The following is a 17674-nucleotide window of genomic DNA, read 5'->3' as shown; positions in this document are numbered from 1 at the left end:
TGGTGTGAAGATGGCGGCAACAGGGTAGGGCGCGCAGTACTAACTGCGCTCCAGGGCTCAGCTGTACATGGTGCGGCGATGTGAGGGATGCCCTGAGACAGCGCCTACACCCTACACTGTGCAGCAAGCCTGGTAAGGTCCCAGGATCGCTGCCAGCACATTTCCTCAGGCCAGTATAAACTTCAGAAGAGCAGGAAGCAGCGCCATGTAAAGGGGCGGAGCTGCTCCTCAGAGCTGACCCAGCAGCACCATTTTCCTGCCTGCAGAAGCGCTGACAGGGAGAGCTGTCCCTCCAGATCAACTCCAGCTATCTCTTACGGTACCAGGGGGTTGTGGAAGGGAGGGGGAGGCTGTGTTAAGTCTGTGTACTCTATTAAGGTACACAGACAGCGCTGGTAGTTTCATTAGTTCTACCTTAAATAGCACTGTGTGTGGATTGGCTCCAATCTCTGTGGCATGCTTGGGGGAGAAACTGTGTCTGACGTGTGTGTGTGTGTGTGTGTGTGTGTGTGTGTGTGTGTGTGTGTGTGTGTGTGTGTGTGTGTGTGTGTGTGTGTGTGTGTGTTGTCTAGGGACTCTGTGTCATATGCTGCAGAAGATGTTTCCTCTCAGGAGGGATCCATTCCATGTACACAGGATTGTAATGCTTTGTCTCAGATCCCTATTGTTGAACCTGAGTGGTTAACTTCTATCAAAAGAAAGATCTCTACTAGGGTAGCTAATACTGAGACTGAAACTCAGGTGTTGAAGAAGTCAATGGCAGTTTGGGCATGCTCTGTCCCTATTCCTGCAAAATCCAATAGCATGTTCCCACAGAAACTTGCACTTGCCCAAATTATGCAAGATGACAAGGATACCGATTCTGATACTACAGACGTGCTGAGGGGGGCGGCATCCCTTGCAAAGGGGGTGCAGCTCATGATTGAGGCCATTAGGGATGTGTTAAACATTAATGACACTACACCTGAGCAGGTTGAAGAGGCTTACTTCACTGATAATTAGAAAGCCCCGCTAACCTTTCCCGCGTCTAAAGAATTAAACGCTGTATTTGAAAAATCCTGGGAAACCCCGGAGAAAAAAATTTCCGATTTCCCCCCCCCCACCCCAAAAAAAAATAAAGTTCTGGCTGCTTTTCCCTTCCCTGAGGAAGATAGGAAAAATGGGAAAACCCACCAAATTGTTGACGCATCTGTCTCCAGACTGTCTAAAAAGGTGGTTTTACCTGTCCCTGGTTCTACCGCGTTGAAAGAACCAGCTGATCGTCAGATTGGCACTACACTCAAATCCATATACACAGCTTCAGGAGTGGCCTTAAGGCCCACTATTGCCTGTGCATGGATTTCTAAAGCCAAATAAGGTGGTCAGGCACATTAGAGGATTTGGATGCAATGGACAGAAGCGACATTGAATTGTTTTTACATAACATACAAGATTCTGCATGGTTCATGGTGGAATCCATGAAAGACCTGGGTACGCTGACTGCACGGATATCCTCCTTGTCGGAATCAGCTCGCAGGGGACTCTGGCTACGCCAATGGTCTGCAAACACGGAATCCAGGAGAAGTGTGGAGAACCTACCCTACACAGGTCAGGCTCTATTTGGGGAAGCGTTGGATACGTGGATTTCCACGGCAACCGCGGGTAAGTCACCTTTCCTTCCCTCTGCTACTCCTTCTACGAAGAAACAGTTTTCTTCAGCAGTGCAGTACTCCTTTCAGACCGCTAAGACAAAAAAGCCCAAGCCTTCAACCACTTTCTTTAGAGGTGGTCGGGCAACATCCTTAAAAGCCTGCACCTTCAGGCTCCCAGTACCAGAGACCTGCTTCTGGTTCCTCAAGATCCTCAGCATGACGGTGGACCTGAAAGCCTGGAGGACAGGCTGGTGGGTGCAAGACTTAAACGTTTCAGCCACGTCTGGGTGTCATCCGGCCTGGATCCCTGGGTACAGGATATTGTGTCCCAAGGGAACAGACTGAAGTTTCAAAACTCCCGCCTCACCAGTTCTTCAAATCAGGCTTGCCAGCTTTGCTGACAGACATTTTCGGTCAGACCAATTTTAAACTTGAAATCGTTGAACCCTTACCTGAGGGTGTTCAAATTCAAAATGGAGTCTCTGAGGGCAGTGATTTCATGTGTGGAGGAAGGAGAGTTTCTGGTATCCCTGGATATCAATGATGCGTACCTCCACATTCCGATTTGGCCGCCTCACGAGGCTTATCTCAGATTTGCACTGTTGGGACAGTCAAGAACAATTCCAGGCACTGCCATTCGGCCTCTCCACAGCACCGAGGGTGTTCACCAAGGTGATGGCAGAGATGATGGTTCTCCTCTGCAAACAGGGGGTGAACATAATCAGTACTGGAGGAGGATGGCGGCGCGTTCAGACGCAGCGGCTTGGAGCTTCTTTGCAAGGAGAATGGCAGTAGTTGCTGCATTTTGGCTAGATTATGCCCCTAGGGTAGCGCTACGATGAGGCTTACCTACCCACGTGAAGTCTTGCTTGGACTGCGGAGGGGCAGCGTGGCTGGAAGCTGGTGTGGTGACGAGGCGGCCCGAGGTGGTGCGGAGATGCTCTGGGATGTCTGATCCGGTGTGCCTGCGGGAGGCGGCTGTGTGCTCCGGGCTGTGAGTGCTGGGGCTGGCAATTTGGGAGGTGGCGCTAGCCGTGTGCTCCGGTCCGCGAGCACCGGAGCTGGTGCTGTGCGAGGTGACGACGCTGGAGACGGCTTTGCCGGAGTGATTCCGGCCCCGGCCATTGCTTCCTCTGACCTTGCCGCTGCTGCTGGCGGCGCTGTGCTTCCGGGTGCTGCTGCTGTGCCGGGGGGGCTGGTCTCCATGGAGAGGGAGAGCCTGAGAGAGCTGGGCTCGAGGCCGCCGGAGCAGGGTGCCAATGGCCGGGGTGGAGGAGATTATCATGGCCATTACTCCCATCGCCACCATCACAGGAGAGCTGGTTATGGTCCTGGACGAGATGATCCCAGGTGGGGCCTAAACTTTGTGGAAGGCTGGAAGCGGTGCTCACGCAGGGAGAGACGGCAGAAGCGTGGTAAGAGGGCAGGTGTCAAAGTGAGATTACAGCTTTGTCCTGTGAAGCCTCCTTGTCCAGCTTACTTCTGGCAAATGTGCGTTCTTTGACTAACAAATTGGATGACATTCAAGACGAAATAGCTAGTAAACGTTGCCTGAGGAATGGTTCTCTTTTCATTTTTACTGAGACTTGGCTGTCTGAGTCTGTTCCTGATTCCGTTTTGGGACTTACGGACAGAATTTTGTTCAGAGCTGATAGGACTAATGCATCGGGGAAATGTAGAGGTGGAGGGGTTTGTATTTATGTGAATACGTTGTGGTGTTTAAATGCTGTTCTTGTTGAATCCTATTGCTCTGAGGATTTAGAATATTTATTGATTAAGCGCAGGCCCTATTATTTGCCCTGAGAATATTCCGTTATTATGGTTATGGCTGTTTACATTTGCCCACAGGCTAATGCACGCTGTGCACTTGACACTTTATATGATATGTTAACTGGTCTACAGTCTAAATATGTGGATGCTGCTTTTATTATTGCCGGGGATTTTAAATCAGACTGATTTACAGTTGGTCCTACCGAAATTTTACAAATATATTCAGGTGCCCACACGTGGTGACAACATTCTTGACCAAGTGTATACAAATATGGACCTTGCTTACGAGACTGTTGTTCTTCCGCATATTGGGAAGTCAGATCATGTTTCTTTATTCCTGATCCCAAAGTATATTCCCTTGGTCAAGCGGGTTAGGCCTATGAAAAAATCCATCATTGTATGGCCAGAAAATGCCGTAGAAAGGCTCCAGGACACTTTAGCTTTTACTAACTGGGAGTTGTTAATTAAGGAGTCCATGAAGAATGGGTCCATAGACATTGACCTATTAGCAATTTCGGTGATAGGTTATATAAACTGTTGTGTAGAAAGTGTAACAACCAAGCGGTGTTTTAAAGTTTTTGCAAATGAGAAACCTTGGTTGAATGCTGAAGTCCGTTCCTTGCTAAAATCTAGGGATAGGGCCTTTAAAATGAGGGATAAGGATGCTTATTCAATCGCTAAAGCCGATTTGAGGAGAGGGATAAAAAAGGCTAAAATGGAATTCTCAAATAGAATGGAGGACAGGTTTAAGCAGTGCAATGACTCCAAGAGTATGTGGCGGAGTCTGCAAGATATTACTGATTATAAACCTAGGAAAGTGATGTCTTGTGCGGTAAGTAGCACGATGGCTGAAGACTTAAATGCTTTTTATTCTAGATTTGAAAGGAATAACTCAATTATTGCTGAAGCGGATGAGATTAGACCTGGTGAGGCCTCGGTAGTCTTGGATGAGCAAGATGTTTTGAAGTGTCTTAGAGGTGTCAGTATGGGTAAATCTGCTGGCCCAGATGGGATTCAAGGTAAAGTTCTCAGAAAATGTAGTAATGAATTAGCTGGGATTTTTATGGTAATATTTAATATCTCTATACAGGCCTGTAAAATACATAACTGTCTTAAGTTTACAGAAATTATTCCTATACCTAAAAAGGGTTTGCCCAAATGTTTAGATGATTATCGGCCCATTGCATTAACATCATTAGTTATGAAATGCTTCGAACGATTGATGTTAAAACATATTAAATCCCATTTTCCTGCGAATTTTGATCCTTTTCAATTTGCTTACCGGCAGAATAGGTCTACGGAGGATGCAGCTCTGACTGTTTTACATCAGGCACAGAGCCATTTAGAAAAGAAAGGGACTTGTGTGCGAATTTTATTTGTGGATTTTAGTTCTGCGTTTAATACTATTGTACCGGCATCTTTGGTTTCTAAGCTTTTTAATTTAGGCGTAAATGGGTTCACGTGCAATTGGATTTAAAAAAAAATTTGACCAATAGGCCTCAAGTAGTCAGGTTAGGTAAATCTGTCTGGTGAGGTCTGCATAGGCACGGGGGATCCGCAAGGGTGTGTTTTGAGCAACGTATTATACTCATTATTTGCGTATGATTGTTTTTCAGTTTCTGATTCTGTTAAAGTTGTGAAATTCGCAGACGACACAGCGGTTGTCGGTTTGATAAGTGGAAATGATGAGTTATTTTATAGATCCGAAATTCTACGTTTACAGGAATGGAGTAAAGCAAATTGTCTGATTTTAAATACATCCAAAACAAAGGAAATGGTTGTTGATTTTAGACGGGGTAGTAATAGACCATTATTTCCTGTATTTTTGGATGGAAAGCCGATTGAGGAGGTGGATTCTTTTAAATTTTTGGGCATGTACATTTCAAATGATCTAACTTGGTCCTTAAATAGCATTTTTTTGATCAAAAAGGCGCAGCAGCGCCTTTTCTTTTTGAGGAGACTTAGAGCTGTTTGTTTGAGCACGAGTACCTTAGTTAGGTTCTATTGCAGCATTATAGAGAGTGTTTTGATGTACGGAATGACAGTGTGGTTTGGAAATTGCACTGTAGCGGAACGCATTGCTTTTGAACGTGTGGTCAAAACTGCTAGTAGGATCATTGGGGTGTCCCTGCCATGTATGAAGGATTTTTATATTAGAAGTGTATTAAGGAAAGCTAGAGGTATACTCGCTGATGAGTCATCCAAATTGTTTGATCTTTGAAAGATTGCCATCCTTAAAACAGTTCAGGAGTGTTCGAGCCCATACAAATCGCATGTCAAACGGCTTCTTTCCAACTGCTGTTCGGCTGTTAAATGCTCACCAGGTTCTGTGTTAATGTTCGGAAATGTGGTATAGTTTTACTGTTCATCTTATTGCATTTAATGCTCATATTGTATTTCATTGACATCTCGTTGCTGTTTTGTTAATGACTAAAAGTATATTATTATTATTATTATATCTGGACGATCTGCTGATAAAGGCATTGTCCAGGGAGAGGTTGTTGCAGTCCATTGTTCTCACGACTCATCTGCTCAGGGAACGCAGTTGGATCCTGAATTTTCCAAAATCATATTTGGAGTCGACAAGTAGGTTGTCTTTTCTGGGAATGATCCCCGACACAGAAGTGCAGAGGGTGTTTCTTCTGGAGGAGAAAGTGTTGGTGATACAAACAATGGTCCGGGATGTCCTGAAGCCAGCCCGGGTTTCGGTTCATCAGTGCATTCGCCTTCTGGGGAAGATGGTGGCCTCTTATGAGGGTCTTCTACACAAGTGGTCGGGATCTCATCTACACATGCACCAGAGAATACATCTGTCGCCAAAAACCAGGGTTTCACTCCTCTGGTGGCTACAACTACCTCACCTTCTGGAGGGCTGCAGGTTCGGGATTCAGAACAGGATCCTTCTAACCATGGATGCGAGTCTCCGGGTCTGGGGCGCAGTCACTCAGGGGGAAACCATCCGAGGAAGGTGGTCAAGCCTGGAATCCAGCCTACCAATTAACATTCGAGAACTAAGAGGCGTCTACAACAGTCTTCTCCAAGCAGCCCATCTTCTGCGAGATCGAGCCATTCAAGTGCATTCGGACAATGTAACGACAGTGGCTTACATAAACCGACTGGGCGGAATGAAGAGAAGAGCTGCAATGTCAGAGGTAACAAGAATCATCCTCTGGGCAGAAAAAATAAGAATTTACTTACCGATAATTCTATTTCTCGTAGTCCGTAGTGGATGCTGGGAACTCCGTAAGGACCATGGGGAATAGCGGCTCCGCAGGAGACTGGGCACATCTAAAGAAAGCTTTAGGATCACCTGGTGTGCACTGGCTCCTCCCCCTATGACCCTCCTCCAAGCCTCAGTTAGGATACTGTGCCCGGACGAGCATACACAATAAGGAAGGATTTTGAATCCCGGGTAAGACTCATACCAGCCACACCAATCACACTGTACAACTTGTGATCTGAACCCAGTTAACAGCATGATAATAGAGGAGCCTCTAGAAAAGATGGCTCACTACAACAATAACCCGAATGTTTTTGGTAACAATAATTATGTACCAGTATTGCAGACAATCCGCACTTGGGATGGGCGCCCAGCATCCACTACGGACTACGAGAAATAGAATTATCGGTAAGTAAATTCTTATTTTCTCTGACGTCCTAGTGGATGCTGGGAACTCCGTAAGGACCATGGGGATTATACCAAAGCTCCCAAACGGGCGGGAGAGTGCGGATGACTCTGCAGCACCGAATGAGAGAACTCCAGGTCCTCCTCAGCCAGGGTATCAAATTTGTAGAATTTAGCAAACGTGTTTGCCCCTGACCAAGTAACTGCTCGGCAAAGTTGTAAAGCCGAGACCCCTCGGGCAGCCGCCCAAGATGAGCCCACTTTCCTTGTGGAATGGGCTTTTACAGATTTTGGCTGTGGCAGGCCTGCCACAGAATGTGCAAGCTGAATTGTACTACAACTCCAACGAGCAATCGTCTGCTTAGAAGCAGGAGCACCCAGCTTGTTGGGTGCATACAGGATAAACAGCGAGTCAGATTTTCTGACTCCAGCCGTCCTGGAAACATATATTTTCAGGGCCCTGACCACGTCAAGCAACTTGGAATCCTCCAAGTCCTTAGTAGCCGCAGGTACCACAATAGGTTGGTTCATGTGAAATGCAGAAACCACCTTAGGTAGAAATTGAGGACAAGTCCTCAATTCTGCCCTGTCAGAATGAAATATTAAGTAAGGGCTTTTATATGATAAAGCCGCCAATTCTGACACACGCCTGGCTGAAGCCAGGGCTAACTCGTCACTTCCATGTGAGATATTTTAAGTCCACAGTGGTGAGTGGTTCAAACCAATGTGACTTTAGGAAACTCAACACAACATTGAGATCCCAAGGTGCCACTGTAGGCACAAAAGGAGGCTGTATATGCAGTACCCCTTTTACAAATGTCTGAACTTCAGGCACTGAAGCCAGTTCTTTTTGGAAGAAAATCGACAGGGCCGAAATTTGAACCTTAATGGACCCCAATTTTTGGCCCATAGACGGTCCTGTTTGCAGGAAATGGAGGAAACGACCCAGTTGAAATTCCTCTGTAGGGGCCTTCTTGGCCTCACCCCACGCAACAAATTTTCGCCAAATGCGGTGATAATGTTTTGTGGTTACGTCCTTCCTGGCCTTGACCAGGGTAGGGATGACTTCATCCGGAATGCCTTTTTCCTTCAGGATCCGGCGTTCAACCGCCATGCCGTCCAACGCAGCCGCGGTAAGTCTTGGAACAGACAAGGCCCCTGCTGGAGCAGGTCCTTTCTTAGAGATAGAGGCCACGGTTCGTCCGTGAGCATCTCTTGAAGTTCCAGATACCAAGTCCTTCTTGGCCAATCCGGAACCACGAGTATAGTTCTTACTCCTCTCCTTCTTATTATTCTCAGTACTTTTGGTATGAGAGGCAGAGGAGGGAACACATACACTGACTGGTACACCCACGGCGTTACCAGAGCGTCCACCGCTATTGCCTGAGGGTCCCTTGACCTGGCGCAATATCTGTCTAGTTTTTTGTTTAGACGGGACGCCATTATGTCCACCTTTGGTTTTTCCCAACGGTTTACAATCAGGTGGAAGACTTCTGAGTGAAGTCTCCACTCTCCCGGGTGAAGGTCGTGTCTGCTGAGGAAGTCTGCTTCCCAGTTGTCCACTCCCGGAATGAACACTGCTGACAGTGCTATCACATGATTTTCCGCCCAGCGAAAATCCTTGCAGCCTCTGCCATTGCCCTCCTGCTTCTCGTGCCGCCCTGTCTGTTTACGTGGGCGACTGACGTGATGTCCGATTGGATCAATACCGCCTGACCCTGAAGCAGGGGTTTCGCTTGACTTAGGGCATTGTAAATGGCCCTTAGTTCCAGAATGTTTATATGAAGAGATGTCTCCAGGCTTGACCATAAGCCCTGGAAATTCCTTCCCTGTGTGACTGCTCCCCAGCCTCGCAGGCTGGCATCCGTGGCCACCAGGACCCAGTCCCGAATGCCGAATCTGCGGCCCTCTAGAAGATGAGCACTCTGCAACCACCACAGGAGGGATACCCTTGTCCCTGGTGACAGGGTTATCCGCTGAAGCATCTGAAGATGCGACCCGGACCATTTGTCCAGTAGGTTCCACTGTGCGTGGAATCTGCCGAATGGGATTGCTTCGTAGGAAGCCACCATTTTTACCCAGAACCCTTGTGCATTGATGCACTGGGACTTGGTTCGGTTTTAGGAGGTTCCTGACTAGCTCGGATAACTCCCTGGCTTTCTCCTCCGGGAGAAGCACCTTCTTTCTGGACTATGTCCAGAATCATCCCTAGGAACAGAAGACAAGTCGTCGGAACCAGCTGCGATTTTGGAATATTGAAAATCCAATCGTGCTGCCACAACACTACCTGATATAGTGCTACACCGATCTCCAACTGTTCCCTGGATCTTACCCTTATCAGGGAATCGTTCAAGTAAAGGATAACTAAAATTCCCTTCCTTCGAAGGAATATCATCATTTCGGTCATTACTTCAGTAAAGACCCGGGGTGCCGTGGACCATCCCTACGGCAGCGTCCGAACTGATACAGTTCTGTACCATAACCTGAAATACCCTTGGTGAGAAGGGTAAATTTTGACATGAAGGTAAGCATCCTTGATGTCCCGAGACATCATGTAGTCCCCTTCTTCCAGGTTTGCAATCACTGCTCTGAGTGACTCAATTTTGAATTTGAACCTCTGTATGCAAGTGTTCAAAGATTTTAGATTTTAGAGTTTAAAATCGGTCTCACCGAGCCGTCTGGCTTCGGTACCACAATAGTGTGGAATAATACCCCGTTCCCTGTTGCAGGAGGGGTACCTTGATTATCACCTGCTGGGAATACAGCTTGTGAATGGCTTCCAAAACTGCCTCCCTGTCAGCGGGAGACGTCGGTAAAACAGACTTTTGGAAACGGCGAGGGGAATACGTCTCGAATTCCAATTTGTACCCCTGAAATATTATGAAGGATCCAGGGGTCTACTTGTGAGTGAGCCCACTGCGCACTGAAATTCATTGAGAACGGGACCCCACCGTGCCTGAACTTGTAAAGCCCTAGCGTCATACTGAGGGCTTGGCATAGGCGGAAAAGGGTTTCTGTTCCTTGGAACTGGCTGATCTCTGCAGCCATTTTCCTCTCCCTCTGTCACGAGCAGAAAAGAGGAACCCTTTTGCCCGCTTGCCAACCAGGACTGCGCCTGATAATACGGCGTCTTATTTTGAGAGGCGACCTGGGGTACAGCCCCTCTTTTAAGGCAATACTTCCAAATGCCGTTTGGAATCCGCATCACCTGACCACTTTACTGGAATAATTGGACAACGCACTTATACTTGATGCCAGTCGGCAAATATTCCGCTGTGCATCATGCATATATAGAAATGCATCTTTTAATTGCTCTATAGGCAATAATATACTGTCCTTATCTAGGATATCATATTTCCAGTCAGGGAATCCGACCACGCCAACCCAGCACTGCACATCCAGGCTGAGGCGATTGCTGGTCGCAGTATAACACCAGTATGTGTGTAAATACATTTTAGGATACGCTCCTGCTTTCTATCAGCAGGATCCTTAAGGGCGGCCATCTCAGGAGAGGGTAGAGCCCTTGTTTTTACAAGCGTGTGAGCGCTTTATCCACCCTAGGGGGTGTTTCCCAACGCACCCTAACCTCTGGCGGGAAAAGGTATACTGCCCATAACTTTTTTGAAATTATCAATTGTTATCGGGGGGAAACCCACGCATCATCACACACCTCATTTTATTTCTCCGATTCAGGAAAACTACAGGAAGTTTTTCCTCACCAAACATAATACCCCTTTTTTTTTTTTTTTTTTTTTGGTGGTATTCATATTATCAGAAAAGTGTAAACTTTTTCCATTGCCTCAATCATGCAATGTGTGGCCTTATTGGAAATCACGGTTGTCTCTTCACCGTCGACACAGGAGTCAGTACCCTTGTCGGCGTCTGTATCTGAGGTAACGGGCGCTTTAGGGCCCCTGTATGAGACGTCTGGACATGCACAAGCTGAGTAGCCGGCTGTCTCATGTCAACCACTGTCTTTTATACAAAGCTGACACTGTCACGCAATTTCAACAGTACATCCACTCAGGTGTCGACCCCCTAGGGGGTGACAACACTATTTCAGACACACTACTCCGTCTCCTCATCATTTTTCTCCTCATACATGTCGACACCAACGTACCGACACAGCACACACACAGGGAATGCTCTGATAGAGGACAGGACCCCACTAGCCCTTTGGGGAGACAGAGGGAGAGTTTGCCAGCACACACCAGAGCGCTATATATATATACAGGGATAACCTTATATAAGTGTTTTTCCCTTTATAGCTGCTGTATTGTTATATACTGCGCCTAATTTGTGCCCCCCTCTCTTTTTTTTAACCCCTTTCTGTAGTGTAGTGACTGCAGGGGAGAGCCAGGGAGCTTCCCTCCAACTGAGCTGTGAGGGAAAATGGCGCCAGTGTGCTGAGGAGATAAGGACGCCGAGAAAGGGGCGGAGCCTATCATCCGTTTTCTGTATGTTTTGGCAGGGGTTAAATGCATCCATATAGCCCAGGAGTTATATGTGATGCATTTATTTTAGCCATATAAGGTTTTTATATCGATTTATTGCGTCTCAGGGCGCTGCCCCCCCCAGCGCCCTGCACCCTCAGTCACCGGAGTGTGAAGTGTGCTGAGAGCAATGGCGCACAGCTGCGGTGCTGTGCGCTACCTTATCTGAAGACAGGATCGTCTTCTGCCGCCGATTTTTCCGGACCTCTTCGCTTTTCTGGCTCTGTAAGGGGGACGGCGGCGCGGCTCCGGTGACCCATCCAGGCTGAACCTGTGATCGTCCCTCTGGAGCTAATGTCCAGTAGCCTAAGAAGCCCAATCCACTCTGCACGCAGGTGAGTTCGCTTCTTCTCCCCTTAGTCCCTCGATGCAGTGAGCCTGTTGCCAGCAGGTCTCACTGAAAATAATAAACCTAAACTAAAACTTTCACAGAGAGCTCAGGAGAGCCCCTAGTGTGCACCCTTCTCGTCGGGCACAGAAATCTAACTGAGGCTTGGAGGAGGGTCATAGGGGGAGGAGCCAGTGCACACCAGGTGATCCTAAAGCTTTCTTTAGATGTGCCCAGTCTCCTGCGGAGCCGCTATTCCCCATGGTCCTTACGGAGTTCCCAGCATCCACTAGGACGTCAGAGAAACACACGTTGGCGCTGTCCGCAATCTTCATCCCGGGACTAGACCACTGGGAAGCGGACTTCCTCAGCAGACACTGTCTCCATCCAGGAGAGTGGGGTCTCCATCCGAAAGTGTTCACGGAGGTAACTGATCTTTGGGGTGTACCTCAAATAGATATGATGGCCTTTCGTCTCAACAAGAAGCTTCGGCGGCATTGTTCCAGGTCGAGGGACCTGCAAGCCATGGCGGTGGACGCCCTTGCGACTCCGTGGGTGTTCCAATCGGTGTAGGTGTTTCCTCCACTTACACTGATTCAAAGAGTTCTAAAACTCATAAGGAGAACAAGAGTTCAGGCGATCCTCATTGCTCCAGACGGGCCAAGAAGGGCTTGGTACACGGATCTTCTGGATCTACTGCTAGAAGAGCCGAGGCCTCTTCATCTTCGGGTTATTAGTTCGGTAGGGCAATCCAAACTAGGTTATTCCTACCCTGATACAGGCTAGGAAAGGAGTAACGTCTAACCTTTACCATCGTATTTGGGAAAAATATGTATCTTGGTGTCCAAGAAGTTTCCTACGGTGGAGTTTCAACTGGGACGGTTTCTCCTCTTCCTGCAAGCAGGTCTGGATATGGGCCTGAGGTTAGGATCCGTAAAGGTCCAGATTTCGTCCCTATCCATTTTCTTCCAGAAGCAGTTGGCTTCTCTCTTGGAGGTTCAGACCTTTTGAAAGGGGTTCTGCACATCCAGCCTCCCTTTGTGCCGCTTACGGCACCATGGGATCTTAACGTGGTGCTGCAGTTTCTCCAATCAGATTGGTTCGAGCCTCTACAGGAGGTTGAGGTCAAGTTTCTCACATGGAAGGCTGTCACTTTGTTGGCCTTAGCTTCTGCTAGACGTGTGTCGGAGTTGGGGGCTTTGTCTTGTAAGAGCCCCTACTTGATCTTTCATGAAGATAGAGCTGAGCTCCGGACACGTCAGCAGTTCCTTCCGAAGGTTGTGTCGGCATTTCATATCAACCAACCTATTGTGGTGCCAGTTGCTACTGACTCCTCAATTTCATCAAAGTCCTTGGATGTTGTAAGGGCTCTGAAAATCTATGTGAAGAGGACTGCTCGTCACAGAAAATCGGACTCTGTTGTCCTGTAAGATCCCAAGAAACTTGGGTGTTCTGCTTCTAAGCAAACGATCTCTCGCTGGATCAGGGTCACTATCCAGCATGCGTATTCTACGGTAGGATTGCCGTATCCTACGTCTGTTAAGGCCCACTCTACTCGTAAGGTGGGGTCTTCCTGGGCGGCTGCCCGAGGTGTCTCGGCTTTACAGCTTTGCCGAGCGGCTACTTGGTCTGGGTCGAACACGTTTGCAAAGTTCTACAAGTTCGATACTTTGGCTTCTGAGGACCTGAAGTTTGGTCAATCAGTTCTGCAGGAGCCTCAGCGCTCTCCCTCCCGTTCTGGGAGCTTTGGTACATCCCCATGGTACTAATGTGGACCCCAGCATCCTCTAGGACGTAAGAGAAAATAGGATTTTAATTACCTACCGGTAAATCCTTTTCTCGTAGTCCGTAGAGGATGCTGGGCGCCGGCCCAGCGCTTCGTGAACCTGCAGTGGTTACTTTGTTCAGTACTGCTTTGTTCATGGTTAAGTACTGTTTTGTTACTTGGTTAAGTAATATTGTTCAGCTGTTGCTGATGTTTCAAGCTGGTTAGCTTGGTATGCCTTGTGTGTGAGAGCTGGTGTGACTCTTGCCACTACCTGTGTCAATTCCTTCTCTCAAAGTTGTCCGTCTCCTCGGGCACAGTTTCTAAACTGAGACTGGTAGGAGGGGCATAGAGGGAGGAGCCAGCCCACACGCTCAAACTCTTAAAGTGCCAGTGGCTCCTAGTGGACCAGTCTATATCCTATGGTACTAATGTGGACCTCAGCATCCTCTACGGACTACGAGAAAAGGATTTACCAGTAGGTAATTAAAATCCTATATATATATATATAGATATATATATATATATATACACACACACACACACACACAAGTAATATAATAATAAGCTTGCCCTTACTGTATGTGAGAGGGAGACAGAGAGAAGGGAACAGCACACCTAAGCTAAACAGCCCCAGTGAGACTGCAGGCTGATATATCACGGTGTAACACCGGAGTTTTAGTCCGTTTCAGGACACAGATTGTGTACAATAGCAGCTCTCCCCCTTTGCTACACCCCTGCAACAGCTTTTCTGCATATCCCGAGTGTCTGGAGGAGCTGTTTGTGCCTGTTGCTGCAGCTGTAAGCAGAGGAAGGCACCAAAATGCTGCTGGTCCTGCTCTGAGAAAGCTCCACCTCCTGTAATGGCGCCGGAGCTTCATAGATATTTATACTGGCAATGTCTCCATAAAAGTGTAAAACAGCACAGAAGTGTTAGTTTCCACTACCGCTCCCAGTGTACACAGGTGGGCTATAGCGGGTTCCCCGCGGGAGGGTTCCGTATGCTGCCCCTGTGTTTTTGCCGCCCCATGAACAGGGGAACCTCCCTAGCGGGGCCCCCAGTTTGTACTCACCACCGCCGCCACCTTCAGGCAATGTTAGGGGTGTGCGGCGTGCTGAGATTGTGACAACTAAGGCGCAGTGCCCCGCTGTACAACAACCTCTCAGGACAGTGGTCCTACAGTAAGGAAGTGGCTCAGGTATGCCGTTACCCAAACAGCATACAGAAAATAATAAAGTTTTAAAATAAACTGAAGAAAACTCTCTGGAGCTGCAGTGATGTACATCCTCTCCTGAGGGCACTTTTTTTCTAACTGCCTGTGGGAGGGGGCACAGAGGGGAGGAGCCAGCACACCCAGTTGAAGAAATTTAAAGTGCACCGGCTCCTTTGGACCCCAACTATACCCCATCGCACTAATTCCCCAATATCCCTTATGGATGCAGAGAAAATTCTGAGCATATACGAGTAACACAACTACAAGCAAAGCATGCTGGTTCTTGTAGTGTCACCATAGCTAGCCAGAGGCTGTATGTTCTAGGTAGCACACACGCCTTACCTTCATGAACCCCTCGCTCTTCAATTTGTGAAGTCTGGAGGCTGCGCTGTGCAGTCGCTTACGCTGGGAGTTCAATATGGAATCCATGACCTGCCACCATGTGAGACAATTCAAGACTAACACCAGGCCAACCACGCAGGCCACGGCTATCAGAATAGAGTTCACTGTCATGTTCTTCGCATCCACTTTAAAGACCGCCAGTAAGATGACACCAGTAAAGATGCACGCCATGATAAAGATGAAGATGACAAATGATGGGAGGCAACAGGTCTTCTTCCATTTCTTTTTCCCTATGAGAAAGAAAAAGGATGAAGTGGACAATGTCACTGGACTGTATACTAGTGTAAAGGGCCATACACACGGTGAGATTCAGCCTATTCCCGATTCTCACTATGCGACATGGACTGTGGTCGGTATTGCAAGCAAAGATGACTGTGCTTACGATAACGATTTTGGATAGTCAAAATTGACTTGCCTGCAGAGTCTATTTTTGCATGCGATACCGATCCAGTGGGACAGCGCATCGGCCTCGCAAGCTGTGTAGACACGATGCAATATGCACTAACTTTCCTTACGATTCTGATTATATAGTCAAAATTGTAAGAAAAGTTAAGTGCATATCTCACCGTGTGTACACAGCTTAACTCTTCTGCACTGAAAATAAATATTTTAAATAAACAACTTCTACAGCTTTGAGAACAAGTGGATTAGGAGTAGAACATGCTGATAATGGGATTTGTACTGTACAGTTTATTGTCTAAATACAGTGTCTTTTCCAGGGAAATCATTAATATGTTAGATAGACTTGTCTTTCTATAGGGAACTCCCTGAATAAGACAAGAAATGATAATTTGCACACAATTCACAATATACTGCTCTGGCATTATACCTTTATGTAAGGAAATACTATTGTAAGAAAACAGTGTGTGCTGGTGACCCATGGCTACAAACCAATCCCTATTACTTTTGTACCAGTGTAGCAGCATCATATGGAGAGTGCTGCAGTCCACAAATGCTCTTTCCCACCACCCCTAAACCCCCCAAAAATGCACATATGCATTTCATACCCCAAGAAACAACTTTATCAATCGGGAGCTACTTAGTTCTTTAGTATAATTCATACCCTTAGTAATGTGCATATTGCATAAGACAGATAACAAATGTGCAGTACCCTCTAGTGGAAACATAGCACCATTACAATGGCAGCTAGAGATTCACATTAAAAGTGAACCCACTGACTGCACACAGAGGAACAGAACCGATTACCCAGTGTGGCAGATTTTCCACACCCCTCCACTACCCGGTCATCCATAACAAAGTGCCTTTCCCATGGATTCGGGCAGTAATTATCCTTTACCTCTAAACTTTGTTGCTCTAGAGAAACATTCCATTCCTGCTCTGCTGTACTGTGACTGGTTGCTGAACTATCAAACACAGCATGAACCGCATCAGAGCATGCATGCCACATACCTCACACCAAAGATGGCGACTTTAGCAGCGCAGTGGCTCTGACTCCTGCACCTAACAGGGGTGTAAATATTAGAGGCAGGGCACACCAGTGCCGCTTGTTAGACTGACTGCCCATGCTCCTAGATTGCAGCAAAGCATGATATTAAAAGGCAGCTGCAGGAGTGGGTGAAAGAATGTTAGGGTCTCCTGCTCTGTGCTGCCACGTCGTCATGGCAACCGGGAGACAAGTGCTAGCGGAGTAACCTGAGCGTAGCTGATACTCCGGTTCGGGTCTTTTGCTGTGCAGTGGTTACAGGCTCTGTGTACGGCAGGGGATCCGGTGCTGGTTTTTGTGCTCACAGTCTGTGAGGTCTGAGTGGGGCGTGGACAGCACCTGCTATATAAACCCTCTTCTCAGGTTAGGCAGATGCTGCTGAATCTTTGTTGGTTAGTCAGTTCCTGAAAGCTAGCTAGTACTGTGTAAACTTTGTATTTGTTTGTTGCTTACTGCAAATAGGCCTTGGGATTTGGTATTACACTCTGCCAATCCAGACCTAGCAGTAAGACTGGAGTCAGTCGTTTAACCTGCTGGGGTTCTTTTGCTACTCTGTGAACCTAGCAAGTTTGCGGCTGTATTCTCAGACTTGCCTGCCAAAATCCTCTCTCACTGTGCAAGGTGTTCAGGTGTCAGTTTAGTGGCAGTAAACTGAACCAGTGCACTGCAAGTGAGGACTAGGAATAATAGACACAAGGAGAGTCTCCACAATCCATCTCTGACCAAGGAGTTTACTGCCACACCCGTTGGTAACCCTTTAGGGTTTTGCTGTTGCCCTTAGCAACAGCATTTCGGGTTCTCAACGTATTAAATCACAACATCTCGCTTCTTTCCATCTGAGCATTCGTAATACTAGGGAGACACCCAGTTTCTTAGCCTTTGGGCTTCTCTGTTCACTTTGTGTTTATTTTGTTACCCTATCACCTTCTGTGTATGTAATGTCATATTCCCCAGTCTGTCTGTGAGTTCATTTGTTTTGCATCCCTCTCCGTTCAGACACCA

At 47.4% G+C, this 17674-nt stretch overlaps 1 protein-coding gene across 3 annotated transcripts in view; it reads right to left on the bottom strand.

Moving 5' to 3' along the window:
- KIDINS220 (kinase D interacting substrate 220) overlaps nt 1-17674 on the bottom strand; it is a 344589-nt gene that overhangs the window by 188462 nt on the left and 138453 nt on the right. For all 3 annotated transcript variants that reach the window (XM_063915451.1, XM_063915452.1, XM_063915453.1), the window contains exon 17: nt 15169-15458. In XM_063915451.1, the coding sequence (XP_063771521.1) occupies nt 15169-15458 (290 nt within the window). The remainder of the gene's footprint in view (nt 1-15168; nt 15459-17674) is intronic.

This window comes from Pseudophryne corroboree, chromosome 4 (assembly GCF_028390025.1).
Source record: "Pseudophryne corroboree isolate aPseCor3 chromosome 4, aPseCor3.hap2, whole genome shotgun sequence".
Classification (NCBI taxonomy): Eukaryota; Metazoa; Chordata; class Amphibia; order Anura; family Myobatrachidae; genus Pseudophryne; species Pseudophryne corroboree.
The sequence above is the reverse complement of the archived record's forward strand: the minus strand, read 5'-3'. Positions and strand labels throughout refer to the sequence as shown.